Source organism: Microtus ochrogaster, chromosome 16 (genome assembly GCF_000317375.1).
Source record: "Microtus ochrogaster isolate Prairie Vole_2 chromosome 16, MicOch1.0, whole genome shotgun sequence".
NCBI lineage: Eukaryota > Metazoa > Chordata > Mammalia > Rodentia > Cricetidae > Microtus > Microtus ochrogaster.
This window is the reverse complement of record NC_022018.1, coordinates 24,427,583-24,442,147: the sequence shown is the minus strand read 5'-3', so window position 1 is coordinate 24,442,147 and position 14,565 is coordinate 24,427,583. Positions and strand designations below refer to the sequence as shown.

General features: G+C 38.3%; 1 protein-coding gene across 1 annotated transcript in view; it reads left to right on the top strand.

Annotated features, from left to right (window-relative positions):
- Positions 1–14,565, top strand: part of Celf2 (CUGBP Elav-like family member 2) — a 521,002-nt gene that overhangs the window by 108,353 nt on the left and 398,084 nt on the right. The window contains exon 2 of the mRNA XM_005354871.3: positions 2,729–2,764. Coding sequence (XP_005354928.1) covers positions 2,729–2,764 — 36 coding nt within the window. The remainder of the gene's footprint in view (positions 1–2,728; positions 2,765–14,565) is intronic.

Genomic DNA, 14,565 nt, shown 5'->3' with positions numbered 1-14,565 from the left:
ACATTTCTTACCCAGCATTTGTTTTGTTTTGTTTTTCTAGCAAAGGCAGGGCTAGTACCTCTCTTTGAGTAGATAAATCTACTGCGTAGGCTTCTATTTTGACTTGTACACATAAATCTATCCATAAGTCATGATTTGGAATTTCTAGCTCATTGGGTTTTTTTTTTTGCTTGTTTGTTGTTTTTTACAAAAGCAAGAAATTGAAGACACTTATAAGACTCACATCCTTTCCTCAATGTTTAGAATTTTATTGTCCATAGATCTAATCCCACATAACTTTTCTTAAGTTCTGAATTTTGTCTTTCCAAAGAGTCCAATTTAGTTCTTGGAGCAATAAGAACATTCTTTACAGTTACATTCAATCAGTTCTACATCATGATTAGTTAAGTGTAAACTGGATAATGGTATTACTATTCTCAGTGGGTAGGGGAAGCAGTACCCTCTGTAAGCATGGAAACTTAAGTAGGAGGAGCCAAAGCAAGGCTGGGATTATTGTGAAGGCTTAGCCATCTGTCTTCCATGGCACTGGAGAATGTTGCTCATCCAGTGAACATTTGAAACAGAGGCGAATCTTGAGTATTTCTTTCGTTCTGTCAGCATCATTACTAGTGAAAGCAGTTTTGTCCCTGGAGGGCATTCAGCAATGTCCAAAGCTACTTTGGGTAGTTGTAACAGAGTAGACGATGGGTGGATATTTCTGATGTTTAGTGAATGGAACACTGGGAGGCCACTAAACATCCTGTGTCGCTGTGTTAGTTGCTTTCTCACCACTGGGAGGGAAAGATTTAAAGGAGAAATGACTTATTTCGACTCACGGTTTCAAAGTTTTCAGTCCCTTGGGTCAAGTGGAGAACAAAGACACAAGGAGCCGGGAATGAGAGCAGTGCACACCCTCCTGGAACTAGTTCTTCCTGATCTATTCTCCCGCTAGTCCCTGTGTCCTCACTGCTACTGCCTCCCAACAAGATATTGTGCACTGAGTGCGTCAGGGCCCTCATTATCGAGTCATTTCTCAATGCACGAGTTTACCAGGTGGGAGCTAAGCCTCTTACAAATGATACTTTGGGGAGATACATTCTGTCTCAAACGAATAAGGCAGAAATTGATAGAGTAGGTACCCAAAAACATCTTCTGGCATGTGTAAACTCCCAAATTAACATACATGCACACACACCCCCACAAACACACATATAAAAGAGTAGATGAACATGCACAGATTCAACAATATGGGTTGTGTCCAATGCCTTCGGGATAGTTTTACTGAAAGAATGGAAACTTTCTCCCCGAAAGCTATTTTTACAGTAAGGAAATCAGAAGCCTCACTATTATATGATTGCTGAAAAGGAGCATTTCCAAGAGAGCCGAACTCACAATCATTCATTTTTCTTCTGAAGGGAACATGGCACTGTGAGAATCATCCCTTCCCTGCAGTAGTCAGACACTGCCATAGACAGGAGGTATAAAGAGGCAGGCAGTTCTAGAAGCTGCAAGGACCAGAAAGGTTCCTGGAGTATGAAGTTTTTTTATTTAGACTTCTTGAATGAGTAAAGGAAATACTTGACCCTCCTAACCAGGTTGAAACATGAGTTCTAGGAAAGTCAAAAACCATTGGGTGATTGTGAGCCACATTTGCGGTGTGTAAATACTTTGATTTTTTTTATATGTGTAAATATCTTGAATGAGAGTCCTTAAAAGATCACATGACACTAAATTAAACATCAAATTGCTGCTTCTGAAAATTACATCTTCAATCCCTTAGTCTAGAGTCGAGCCCTCCTTTACTTTTTTTTAAAAAAAAAAGTGTAAGGATGTTTTGTCTACGTGTATGTTTGCGCACCATGTACATACATTCCCCATGGAGACCACAAAAGGGCATCAGCTTCCTGAAACTGGAGTTGCAGATGGCTGTGAGCCCACATGTGGGTGCTGGGAATAATGCCCAGGTCTACTGGACAAGCAGTCCATTCCGTTCATCACTGAGCCGTCTTTGCAACTCCTTCTTTTGCTTTAAAAATATTACAGCATAAAACTTCTTTCTGCTCAGACTTTCCTCTGTTCCCTTATGTTTACAAGAATAAATCTCTGGTTGAAAAGCACAATGTGTTGGTTAGGAGAAAGTTAGTCTTAAAATTAGTGTCTGGTCATTTTTATTATTACATTATTCAGCCTTTTGTTATTCATGTTTCTTTTACACATTTGAATTATGATAACTCCAGTCTTCAGCGATCCAAAGTCACAGTGCATAAGAAAGAATTTTTTTAAAAAAAGAGAGAGAGAAGCCATAATCTGTTGCTGAAAGAATTGAATTTTGTGTTGCCCATACTGCTCTCTAAGCTGCAGGTGACCAAGAACATATAGCAACATTCCCAATGTCCTCTGCTCTTAAATGACTCTTAGAAAGAGATTGCCATGCTCTATTTCATTGAAAATATATAAAAGATAGTTTGGGACTTTTTTCTCACCATCTTTCCTTCTGGATGTTGTCCATTTTTAAATTGCAGTGTCTTAACGACAGTTAAAGTCTACCAACAGAAAGTAGAAGCAGTTATGTCACATATGTGTAAAATTTCCTTTGAAAGTAGCCATTGAAATGTTTATGGAAATTAGGCAGAAATAAATCAACTGCATGTTCCATATCATCTTCACATATTGTCTTGTGGCATAACATGATACGATTGATTTTTACCAGGATGAATTTAATCATGCTCATTTTCTTTTTGTCTAACAGAGAGACTGCCACAGAATTATCTGGAAGTCCTCCAAGGTGAGCAGCTGGCTTTTCTTATTTTCCTCCTGATTTTTGAGGCGTACAGAGAACAATTCTGTGTCTTCTTTAAGTGGGCTTCTCGTTTTCTCATTATTGTGCTAAGAGGCTATGTATGACACATTGAGTCACATGGAAGCCATGTCATCAAGAAGAAACAAGGCTAATATCTAAGAATGATTTCTCAAAATCTTTCTCATTCTTTTTATGTCTTTAAATGATAGATAGATAGATAGATAGATAGATAGATAGATAGATAGATAGATAGATAGATAGATAGATGACAGTGATATATATATATATATATATATATTTGCCATAGAAATAATAAAAGTGCTGATTCCTTCATTGGAGTCAAAAGAACTGATAATCTGAGATACTTTTTTCTTTAATGTATCAATTATTATTGTATTCAGAGATTAATTAATTTAGAAAAGAACCCTGTACTTCCCCTAAAGAACCTTGTAAATTTTTTTGTAGTTCAAATAAGAAAAAGAGAAAAAAGAAAGTAATGGGGTACCATCTTTTAAAAGCTATTGTACTGAACATTGTATATCTAGGTCCAGCCTTAGCTTAGTATTTGAAGGTACTTAATAACCAGTTGAAAATTAATTAGCATGACTCAGGGGAATTGTTGGGAAACTATTGAATGGTCATTAAGATAATCTCAAGGAAAGAACAAGGAACAAATAATGTGATTCTGACTAGCACTAGGAAATGGGAGGTTATGGGTTATCACAACCTGGAAGAGAGAAGCAGTCCAGCTGCTTTTTATATGTTAAAAAAATTTGTTTGTTGAATTGTGATTGATGTGGCCTTCCCCCTCCAAAAACTGTTTAGTGTGTGTCTTCATTCTTTGGAGAGTGTCTCAAAGAAGCATCCTAAAGGTTTGCCTGTTTGCAGGGTTAAACCTCTGAGAGTGTTCTGAGTTATGTATCACTGCTGAGTTTGTTGTCATAATGCTTTTCCACTTGGAAAACGTCTGCCATCAAGGGATGAGCATCCCATCATTTGCAGACGGGGAGAGCTGTGTGTCTACTCATGTTTGTGGTAAAGAAGTTAATCCTGAAATAATGGAATGAGGAATGACTTCCAAACTTTCATATTATGGCTAAGACACGGACCACCTCTGTATTGTCAGAGAAGACCCACACCGTGCTGTAATCATGCAGATGAAAATTACTCATATGTCTGAAAATCTGCAGAGCTTCCTGAATTCTATTAACCAGTGCTTTATTGTGAATACCAAGCAGCCATTCATGTATTCCCCAGGAATGATCTCCTGTTGTAGCTGGTTTATTACCCAAGGGACGGAATGCTCTCTTCTTCAGTTTGCTGGGTGGTATTTTGGTAATGAGCCTATTTATTTTTTGTCATGAATTTTTGTTATTCTATTGTTGAATAACGTTGAAAATCAACAGCACAGTGGCGATTCAATTCCAACTGCAACTTGGAGTCATTTTCAGGCTTGTTTGAAAGTGTGAGAAATAGGGTTAGTTGTTTCTCAATTACGCAGCTAATACAGCCTCAGGTGCTCTGCTGGCTTTCTCCAGGGGCAGCTTGGGATATATCCATTGACTAGTATTTCGCTTCTCACATTAACATAAAATAATGTAATTAGTTCACAATGAATGCTCCCCTTAGTGTCTAAACCATTTCTTTGGCGAACATTTGCTTGCACCACCTTAGCGGTATTTCAACCTTGTTCAGCTGTCCACCTGTCTTCAGATCTCTTCCGCCTGTCACTAGGAAATGAGCCCTCTGATGCCTGGGTACCATTTAGAACAAGGCATCTGTAGTTATTTTGTTTGTTTGTCGGCTAATCATTAGTGCAACATGACACTTGGAGTTTTTTATCCTTTTAGTCATAAAAGCATGCTCTTGCTGTGACATCTAAGAGAAATGGGAAATTGCAATCCAGGCAACTGCCAGCTAGTGATGTGTGGCTAGGAAGGAAGACAGTGCATTTTATAACACCATTATGATTCCGTCTTCATTGGCTTTGACTGTCATGAAATTTCCCAAAAAGCCTTTAAACAACTGCTCTGGTGTGTGTTGGGGGGCGGTGAAATTTTTCACCTTTAATTGCCTGCCGTGGTGTTACTTTCAAGTCACTGGTCACAGGTTGATAATACCCTGTACAAATGCACAAATCATGCAGCATGGATTGTACCTCAAAAGCTAAAAATGCTTTGAAGTTGAAACAAGATACAGGCACAAGGTGCTTGAACAAGCAACAGCTCCATTTTCCATTGCTAATGATAACCTAAATGTGTTTTTGAATTCTTGCTGTTGCTGAAATTAAAGCTTAGTAATAATATGCCACCAGAAAAATATTAGATTACATGAGCAACATGCACTCTAAGCAATGTAATTATATTATAAATATTAAAAACCAACAATCTTGTCAAGATTAAAACAAACATTTAAACCAACTGCCTATAATACTCGTCTTGAAGTGTCCTGCAAATAGGATGCTTGCTCCCTTCCTTGAACTGTGAAAACAATAATTTTATCTTACAAGTGACTTCTTTCTTTTATTTTACATGTAGCAAAAGACAATTCAGCAATCTGAACAGTTTTTCTATTACAACTATTTATTGGGGTATGTGTGTATCTGTTATTCATGTATATTGGGTAAATTGTATGTCTGTGTATGTAGAAGTCAGAGGACAACCTCGGGTGTTATTTTACAAGCCCCATCCACCTTGTGGGTTTTTTCTTTGTTTGTTTTTTTGGTGTGTGAGGGCAGCCAGCATTTCTGTTGTTGTATTATGGTCTTCTTCTTCTTCTTCTTCTTCTTCTTCTTCTTCTTCTTCTTCTTCTTCTTCTTCTTCTTCTTCTTCTCTTCTTTTTTTCTACTTCTTCATCTTCTTTTACTACTTCTTTTTAAGGAAGTCTCTCTGGTTTGAAGTGTTGGAATTTTTGGCCCTTGGTACCCTAGCCCCTTTCCCTCAGAGATCTTCCTGTCTGCTTTCCCAGGGCTGGCATTGCAACTACATGCCATCATGCCCAACTTTTAAAAAGACTTCTGGAAATCTACTTCAGGTCCTCATTCTTACAAGGCAAGAACCTTGCCAACTGAACCATCTCTCCACCCCTGTAATAATGTTTCCCCAAATCTGTTTCTTCTTTTGAAGGGTGGTTAGTTTAGATAGATGTGTTCAAAAAGAAATCATGATGAAATTTCAATTGTTCAATGGAGTGGAGACACTCAATTAATGATAAGCTGGATTTTAATGTAAATGATGCCTATACAAAGAAAAAAATGAATCTTGGATATCAGAGTAAATGTATATACTTAGGACTTACAGCTACTCAAGCTGTAATATCATCATGTGCCGTCAACTGCTGCTTTTGAAAGAGAGAAAAGGGAGTTCAATTCCCTGTTGGCACAGTCCCTGGTTATAGACTCAACAGTATGGAAAATAAAGAGATTTAATAGATTGTCACAGAAGCATCTTAAGTACTGCAAGAGAGATTCATGAGCCGGCTCTTAGACACAGAACCTACAACTCCGAATACTCTGCGAAGAACATGAAGTATCAGCCAGGGAAACTTAAAATAATTAGGCATGGGAGCGAGCTGCCACCTTCTACTGGATTTCTGCATCAATCAGTAGGAGTCAGAGCTAAAGGTTAGCTTTAGGAAAGAAAAAAGTAATATTTCCTGTTGCATTCAAATTCAGCACCTTAATAATTTTCCTTTACATCTCCTATGATGGTGGGAAAATAGTATCACCATGATGTCCCTAGATCTTGCAATTCCCAACATTCTCTTCTCTCAGTTTCACTACTTGGCTCCCAAATAAAAATCAGGTCATTGGCCTAAACAATAAGTCTCCATATGCCACATTAGACATTATGTTGGGGATTTGGACATATCTGAGACTACCCATAGGCAATGTGACACTCTCCATACTGATTTCTAAGTTCGGGATGAGCCCCCTTGATCCCACTCTGGGGGTGACTTGTACTACAGAATAAGGAATTCCATATATTAGGTGCATCGTATACTTTTTGATTTAATCGTATTTTCAGTTTATGTATTTATCAGAGCATAGGCCTCCTCATAAGACAAGAAAAATCCATATAAGGAATAAAACGCCAGTTCCTAATTTACAAGGAATGAGCATTGCATTAGTCTTTGAGAGTCTCTACCAAGGCAATAAAATTGCTTCTCTGGGACTGTGAGATCAAAGTCATTCATTGTAGTTTTACATGTGGAGTACTGACCCTGGAACCCCTATAGTATGTGTAGAGCTTTGTTTTCTGGGGTTTGAAATGGACTCTACCATTTTTCATCAACCGTATTTATGTCATGGATGTGCCTGGTCGGGAAGCAACAAGGAAGAAAGGTGTAAGGAAAGGGAATTAAGATAAGCTCACGTGGCTCAAGTTGCTATTTGTGGCTCTAGAGGGTTTAAGGTCAGGGCTTTAGTTCTCTGTGGAAGCTTTGGTAGCTAACACAAACTCATATTTCTCATTGTCCTCAATACAAAATGCTATCTCCCTGGGGATCCTTAGAAAGTAGTGGATAAATACCTTTGTTCTTCCAGGTCAACTTCTTATTCTTATTCTTATTCAGTAAAGAGCTTAAAGACGCACACTTCTTCCTTCTTTTTTCATAAAGCCCAGAAAACAGCAGTTTCCTCTACTATCCTGGGTCCTGTGTTCATTGTAGCTTCATATTGATGCGTTTCATTATGTATTCACTAATTTAACAAAGCTATGTTGAGTGCCAGGTATATGCCAAGAGTAGGTGCTGTGGGAGAACAGAGATAAAATACCACTTCTTCTCTCTGCTGTTTTAATCTAGTAGGGAAGGTAGAGACGACCCCAGTGCTAGATACACTGCCCTTCTACATAGTGTGTAGAGGAGAAAGGAAGCACCTGCAATAGTTAGTACGAATTGTGAACTTGGCAACTAGAAGGCAAGCCTCGCGCACCCTTGTGAGGGAAGGTCTAGGTTAAAGTTAGCCTCTGAGAGCGATGGGAGAAGTCATAACTGTGAACAGGATCATGACTGGTTGGAGAACTCTGGACTACAGAAAGAAAAAGCAAGCTGATCACTGACTTCCATGCATTAGCTCATTGTTCTGCCACTGCAAATGCTTACCTCTCTCTTCTCTTTCTCCATTCCCATTTTTTTCTGGCCCACTGGCTGTTATTCCCCCTTCCTTCCTCAGAGAACCGTCTCCTGAGCACCCTGTACTTAGCAGCTCCTTGTGAGACACATGTACACACCATCCCATTGCCATCTCGTGTTGTCTGTGCAGTGGTTGCTATTATCTCTGTCTGTCCATGACCATGAGGGGCTGTCTTCCTGCTCAGACACAGAACAATATCCTCATCGCCTGCCCAATTTGTTACATCCTTTGCCAGACACAGAACAGAAGTGACAATCAAAAAATAGTTGTTGAATGACTATGTAAGCCCCCATTTTCGAAATAAAAACAAGAATAATGAAAGTGAGATCTACTCTGCAATCGGCTCTTCTTTCTTCTCCCACGGGCTGCTATCTCCCCGTTTCTTGTTCTCTTCTCACAGATAATCTCCCACTCATTTGGGGGGTTAGGGACACGTTACAGTCACAAGCAAAATCTAGCCCAGTGCCTGTACCTGTAAACAAATACTCACTGGATAAAGACATATCATTTGTTGATATATATTCTAAGCTTGATTTTGCACTGTAGTGTCAGAGTTGATTCACTGGGGTAGGAAAGGCATAGCGTGGCAATGCAAAAATATTTCATATTCACTGTATAGAAAGGTTTCCTGACACAGCATAGGAGAACTTTTTTTCAATAAGATTTTCTTTGCCCTGGACACTTTTACATTCTGTCTATTATTTCTAAAGTTCCCAGTGACAACATGCATGTCATTTTCCAGGAGACATTTATACATTTTATACTAAATAAAAAATATATTGATAACCCATTATTATTCAAGGTTTAGCCCCAGTGCTTAGTACTATCTGGAACATAGTAGGCACTGAATAAATATTTGCATAAGTGTTGATTGTCTGAGTAAGTAGATATTTGAATTAAGTAATAGGTATTTGAATGAATGAATAAATGTATTAACTGAGAATGGAGGGGTATGGGATCAGAACAATAAACAATGTTGGAAGAGGTGTGTGATTTCTGCCTTCCTTCACTCTTCCCACTCTGCTCAATGTTTTATAATCTTTAGCCCCAAAAGAGTTCCATTTATTTGGCTGGGCTGTTAATACGCTGTCTAGAGTAGTTACTGTTGAGTGTTTGTCAGTACAGAGTCTGTAAGACCAGGCATGAGGCTCAGATAAACTTGAATTTTCTATCTGCTATTTCCTGATTATGTGAATATAATGTGTCTACCTCTTCTACTCATTTATAAATTTGGAAACCTTCTAATATTCATCTCATAGAGTCACTACAAGGAGATGATCCATGAAAAGTAGTTAGCTAAGTACCTGGCACACAGCCAGTGATGGATACATGATGGTTAATACTGTGGTTCATTCCAGGCCAGCTTTAGCTAATTGCTTTCCTTTTTTCTAACACTTGAGTAGTGTTACTATGTAGGGGATGGCAGCATACTGCATTATAAGAAGCTGCCCAGCAAAATAGTTCAGCTTCTGTACTCTGGATCCAAACTCGAACTTCTATTAATGTCCCTGCCCAGCCATTTAGTTCTGTGAACTTGTGTGCATCCCTTCACTTCACAATGCCTTGTTTTCCTTCATCTGTAAAGGAGACAATAAGAGAACAGGCTCTCTGAGAAATAAGTGGTATGATACATTTAAAATGTTTACACAGTGTTTTCTTTGTTATCATAATAAGGAAATTAATGAAGAATATTAGGTGAAGCTTGAGGGAGCAAGTGAATATATATAAATCACTAATTCAGATTTCACTTTTCACTGCCTAGATTTCTAATTATTAATGACACATTTGGCAGTTTAAAACCAAGTCTGCCAAGGGCTGGGGAAATGGCTCAGGGGGTAAAGCTCTAGCTGCACGAGATGAGCCCTGGAGTTTGGATCACCAGAGTCCACAGAGAAGCCAGGCAGATGTGGCTGCTGCTTATAGTTATAGCTTGGGGAAGCAGAGGCGGGGTGCCAGGAGAGGGTCAGGAGGGTAAGCCATCCAGTATACAAGCTCAGGGTTCAATTAAGTGATGTGACATCAATAAATAAAGAGAAAATATATCAACCTTGGGCCTCCACATGCCCACACATGCATATGTAGATGCTCGCACACACACATACTCACAAATAATAACAATAAGACAAAACAAAGTATTCCAAGCATTAAATTATGCAATGGGGGGTATATGTGTGTGCATGCGTAGTCACTTGACTTTGTTATAATACATGAAAACAATAAGTCCTACCTTACTATGATTCAACCTAAAATGTCACAAGAGAGCTATCCACTCAGTAGAAACCATTCCTTAAATTTTGAATTTTCTCTTTTCCTGGTTCTACTATTCTTCTCTCATGTGTATAATAACAGGGATCCACAGTTCACAATCAGTCATGCAACCATGGGACACAGTGGATGCCCTATGTGCTCTGCATGGCCAGTGCTTTCCAGTACTTTGCATGAGACAGTGTGCTTTATTATAAAAGGGCTTTGTGTCAGATGGCTGCCCAACCATAGGCTCTTATATGGGTTATGAGCATGCCTAAGATAAGGTGGAAAAGACTATAGCATTTAATAGGTTAGCTGTAGTTTCCATCTGGGCTATTTTGAACCTGAGATGAACTGATGGGGAGGCAGCTTCATCATAGGTCGAGGAGCACCTGAATTTGCAAATATGTCTCATCAATCACAGGCAGCACTATCCAGAACATGGTTTTCATTAATTCTCCAAAGTACCTAAATCAAAACATTTCATTCTTTATAGATATTTTTAAGAGTGTAGTGACGGGATTAAATTACACTTGTTCTATAATACGGCGTTCTGATGTGTAACACACTATTAGAAGAAGACTCCTTACAAGGGAAACTTCAGAATATCATTAAGTTACTCACTGCCTGACCTATTTAGACTGATCAGGTTCTTTTTGTTGTAGACTGCATAATTAAATTTTAAATGGAACATGATAAAGAAATTATACTGGTGATCTCCAGAGATTTCAATACCCTATTTGGCTCTTTATAAGAATCTAGCAAAGACATACTTTAAATTTTAATAAAGACCTGCCCTAATTTTTTTCCCTTTTAGGGTTTTCCTATCTGTTCTATAATTCAGTGCTCTGTTACCTGATCCATAAGCGTTATCTGAAATAAACGATGGAAATAAAAATTCTTAAAAGCACACTTATCCCAATTTGAGAATTCTATTATTTGTGGATGAGTGCCTTTGTGTAGCAATTGAACTCCTTTTAAGATAAAACCTGCCATTTCCTGAGTTTATCACTGTAGAGAATTGGAGTCTGTTTGTGGAAGCATTCACATCTTCAGAGTTTATAGAGCAGGGGAGTAGAAACTGGTTTCTGCCTAAGATATAATTTTACAATTGAAATTTCTTATTTGCTATGTAAAAGTTGCACTTCCTTAGAGGATTAAAGACACACACACACACACACACACACACACACACACACACACACACATGAGAGAGAGACAGAGACAGAAACAGACAGACAGAAGGGGGAGAGAGGGGAAGAAAGAGCACTCAGGCAAAGGAGTCTTTACAGGAGAATGAATTCCTAGTGTGGGGACTCTTATAATCATTGCAGCATCTCAAATGGATAACTTTGTTTTCTTCTGTGCTTAAAAAGATAATGCCAAAGCCAGGCGGTGGTAGTGTATGCCTTTAGTCCCAGCACTCAGGAGGCAGAAGCAGGTAGATCTCTATGAGTTCAAGGCCAGCCTGCTCTATAAGAGTTAGTTCCAGGAAAGGCTCCAAAGCCACAGAGAAACCCTGTCTCAAAAAAACAAAAACAAGACACTGCCAAGATAAAATTAACTGCTGACTGCAGTCCTTTGGCACAATCACTTGAGGGAAATCCTCTGCTCTATTGATAGGTTTCACTTTTTGCTGTTCTCCCAACTTTGACCAAAAATGAAAAGGCAGGAGAGTCTCTTGTAGATGGAGTTTTCCTGTCCAGATTGCCTGCTCCGAAATAACCTGAAGCTACTTCTCAAATAACTGATTCAGAGACTTAATATAAATTATAAATGCTCGGCCAATAGCTCAAGCTTGTTACTAGCTCTTACAACATTCTTTTAATCTCTGTGCTGCCTAAGGCTCATGGCTTTTACCTCTATCCCACTGAGTATGTCTGACTCATTCTCCATCTGACTTGTGACTCCTCCTACTCCACCCTTTCTCATCCCATCATTCTCTGGTTGACTTTCCCACCTCACTTGATGCTGTCCAGCTATTAACCATTCAGTTTGTTTATTAAACTAATCATAACAACATATATTCACACAGTGTACAGAAGGATTATTTCACAGCAGTCTTCCTCCTCTCCTGAGTTCCTTGTTTTTGATATCATCATAAATTTTTATCCCCATTGATATTTGACATTGTCAAGCAAGCAAGTACATACTGACATCTGTAAAGTTTTTTCATGGATATCAAAAGAGTTTCAAGCCCTATAAACCTTTCTTTTCACATTATGTTTTGCAAATGTTTCTGTTATTCATTTTCCCCTTCTTTTTGATAAATACCCAGATTTAATTGACAACCTAACCTGTTTATACATACTGAGTCATTTTTGCTTTTCATTAAAGTCATAAAAGACTTCATGAAATCAAGATGATGCAGTGACATGGTTAATGGAGGGAGACACAGTCTTCCCTATCAGGTCTCTCCACCTTGTACCTGTCACCCTCAAACGGAACAGTACAACTTTGAAGAATCACGTTGAGCTACACAAAAATGCTAAAGAGAAATGTGAACTGAGAACACAACTATCCAATGAATACGTGAAGTTCTGCTTTCCTATATATACAGCATTTGGGACCCTCCTTCTTCTATACCAGACTTGCATAACCCAGGCCAACATCACAGAATGATGACAGCAAGTGGCCCTTGATATATTATAGAACACCAAAACCTCCTTCCAAAGGAAAAGGAAGACGTTCCCTAATTAGGCGTCTGTGCAGAGTTCCCAATTCAGAAACAAAACTATTGAATGAATAATGAAGATGTTGATCTGCATAATAAATAAGCAAGAATTAAAATGAATGTGCTGACATTAGCAATGTCATGATTTCCTGATATACCATGAATACCCATCTGAGCAAGGAAATTATGTGATCTGGCTACAGAAGATGCAAGGTAAAATGATCTTGTGTTTAAGAGTCAAAATATTCAACTAAAAAATGTTGAACTCATGAGAGAGAGAGAGTATGATGGTAATTACAATGACTAGAGACTGGGAGTTGAATAGAACGGGAGGAGGTTGGTTAAAGGTTACAGAGTCAAATTAGAAAGAATGACTTTGGGGATATCTGAAAATTGTACTTGTACAGCATGGTACAGTTAGTAATAATGCAATACATTTGAAGTTTGCTAAGAGAGTAAATTTTAAATGATCTCATAAAATACTAAAGGTAACTTATTTAATTAATTTTCAGTGCATACATATATTAGAATGTGTTCTCTGGTGTAAATTATATGCTTTTTGTTTTTCAATTAAAACAGTGCCGAAAACCTGGAATATGGAGTGTTCTGAGATGCAGACTCACCAGCTACTTCTACCTAGGTGACTTGTTGAAAGAGTAATGAAATACAAGAGTGGAGAAATAGGTGAAGGCTTTAGAATTAGTGAAGAAATTTGCTTTTGATTTGCTTGTTTGTGTTGTTAGTAGGCTTTAGTAGAAGGCTGTTTGTTCATTTTTGGTTACCCAGGCCACGAAATAATCATAAGAAACTATATTATTTGTAATACTGTTTAGCCAATAGTTTAAGTGTATTTCTGGATAACTCTTATATCCTAAACTAACCCATCTCCACTAAACTGTGTATCACCACATAGCTGCAGCTTACTAGGTAAAATTCCATCTGATGTCTGTCTCTGACGGGGCTACATGGCTTCTCCCTAACTCTGCCTCCTTTCTCCCAGCATCCAGTTTAGTTTTCCTGCCTAGTTCTATTCTGTTAAGTCACTGGCCAAAAGTAACTTCTTTATTCATTAACCAATAAAAGCAACACATATACAGAAAGACCTCCTACACCATTTCCCCTTTTCTGTTTAAATAAAAAGGAAGGTTTTAACTTTAACATAGTAGAATTACAAAACAGTTATCAAGCAAGAATTATAGTTACAATATTGTATCTACTTTATATTTTATCATAACTAAGAAAAACTATATCTGTTCTTCAACTTCATCAAAGACTCGAGAAGGGTATTATGTTACCTAAGTAAACAGGAAGTGCATTGTAAACAACTTCCAAAACTCTAGAATTGAAAGAGACATTTCACTGCCTGGACAGTCACTCAAAGTTTTTCTGTAATGTTGTAGGCACCCATCTTAAGCCTACTGGCCCATTATTATATGGAAGACTTTTCCATGAAGCAGGAAATTACAAAGACAGTCTCACCTATATTGGCAGTTTGTCAGTTACTTTCTTCTGTGTCCTGCAGAATGTCTTGCAGAAACATTTTATGAAGTAGGAACCCTTAAGAACAGTCTCACCTTTAGGCAAGTTCAGCAGTCATAACTCTGTGGATCTTACATGCCCAGTTCACACAGCACACCATCCAGCAATCCAGACAAGAGCAGTTTCTTGCCCAAATGGCTAACAAACTCCATTGAGAACCTCTTCAATGCCCATCTTCCTCTTGAAGCAGAT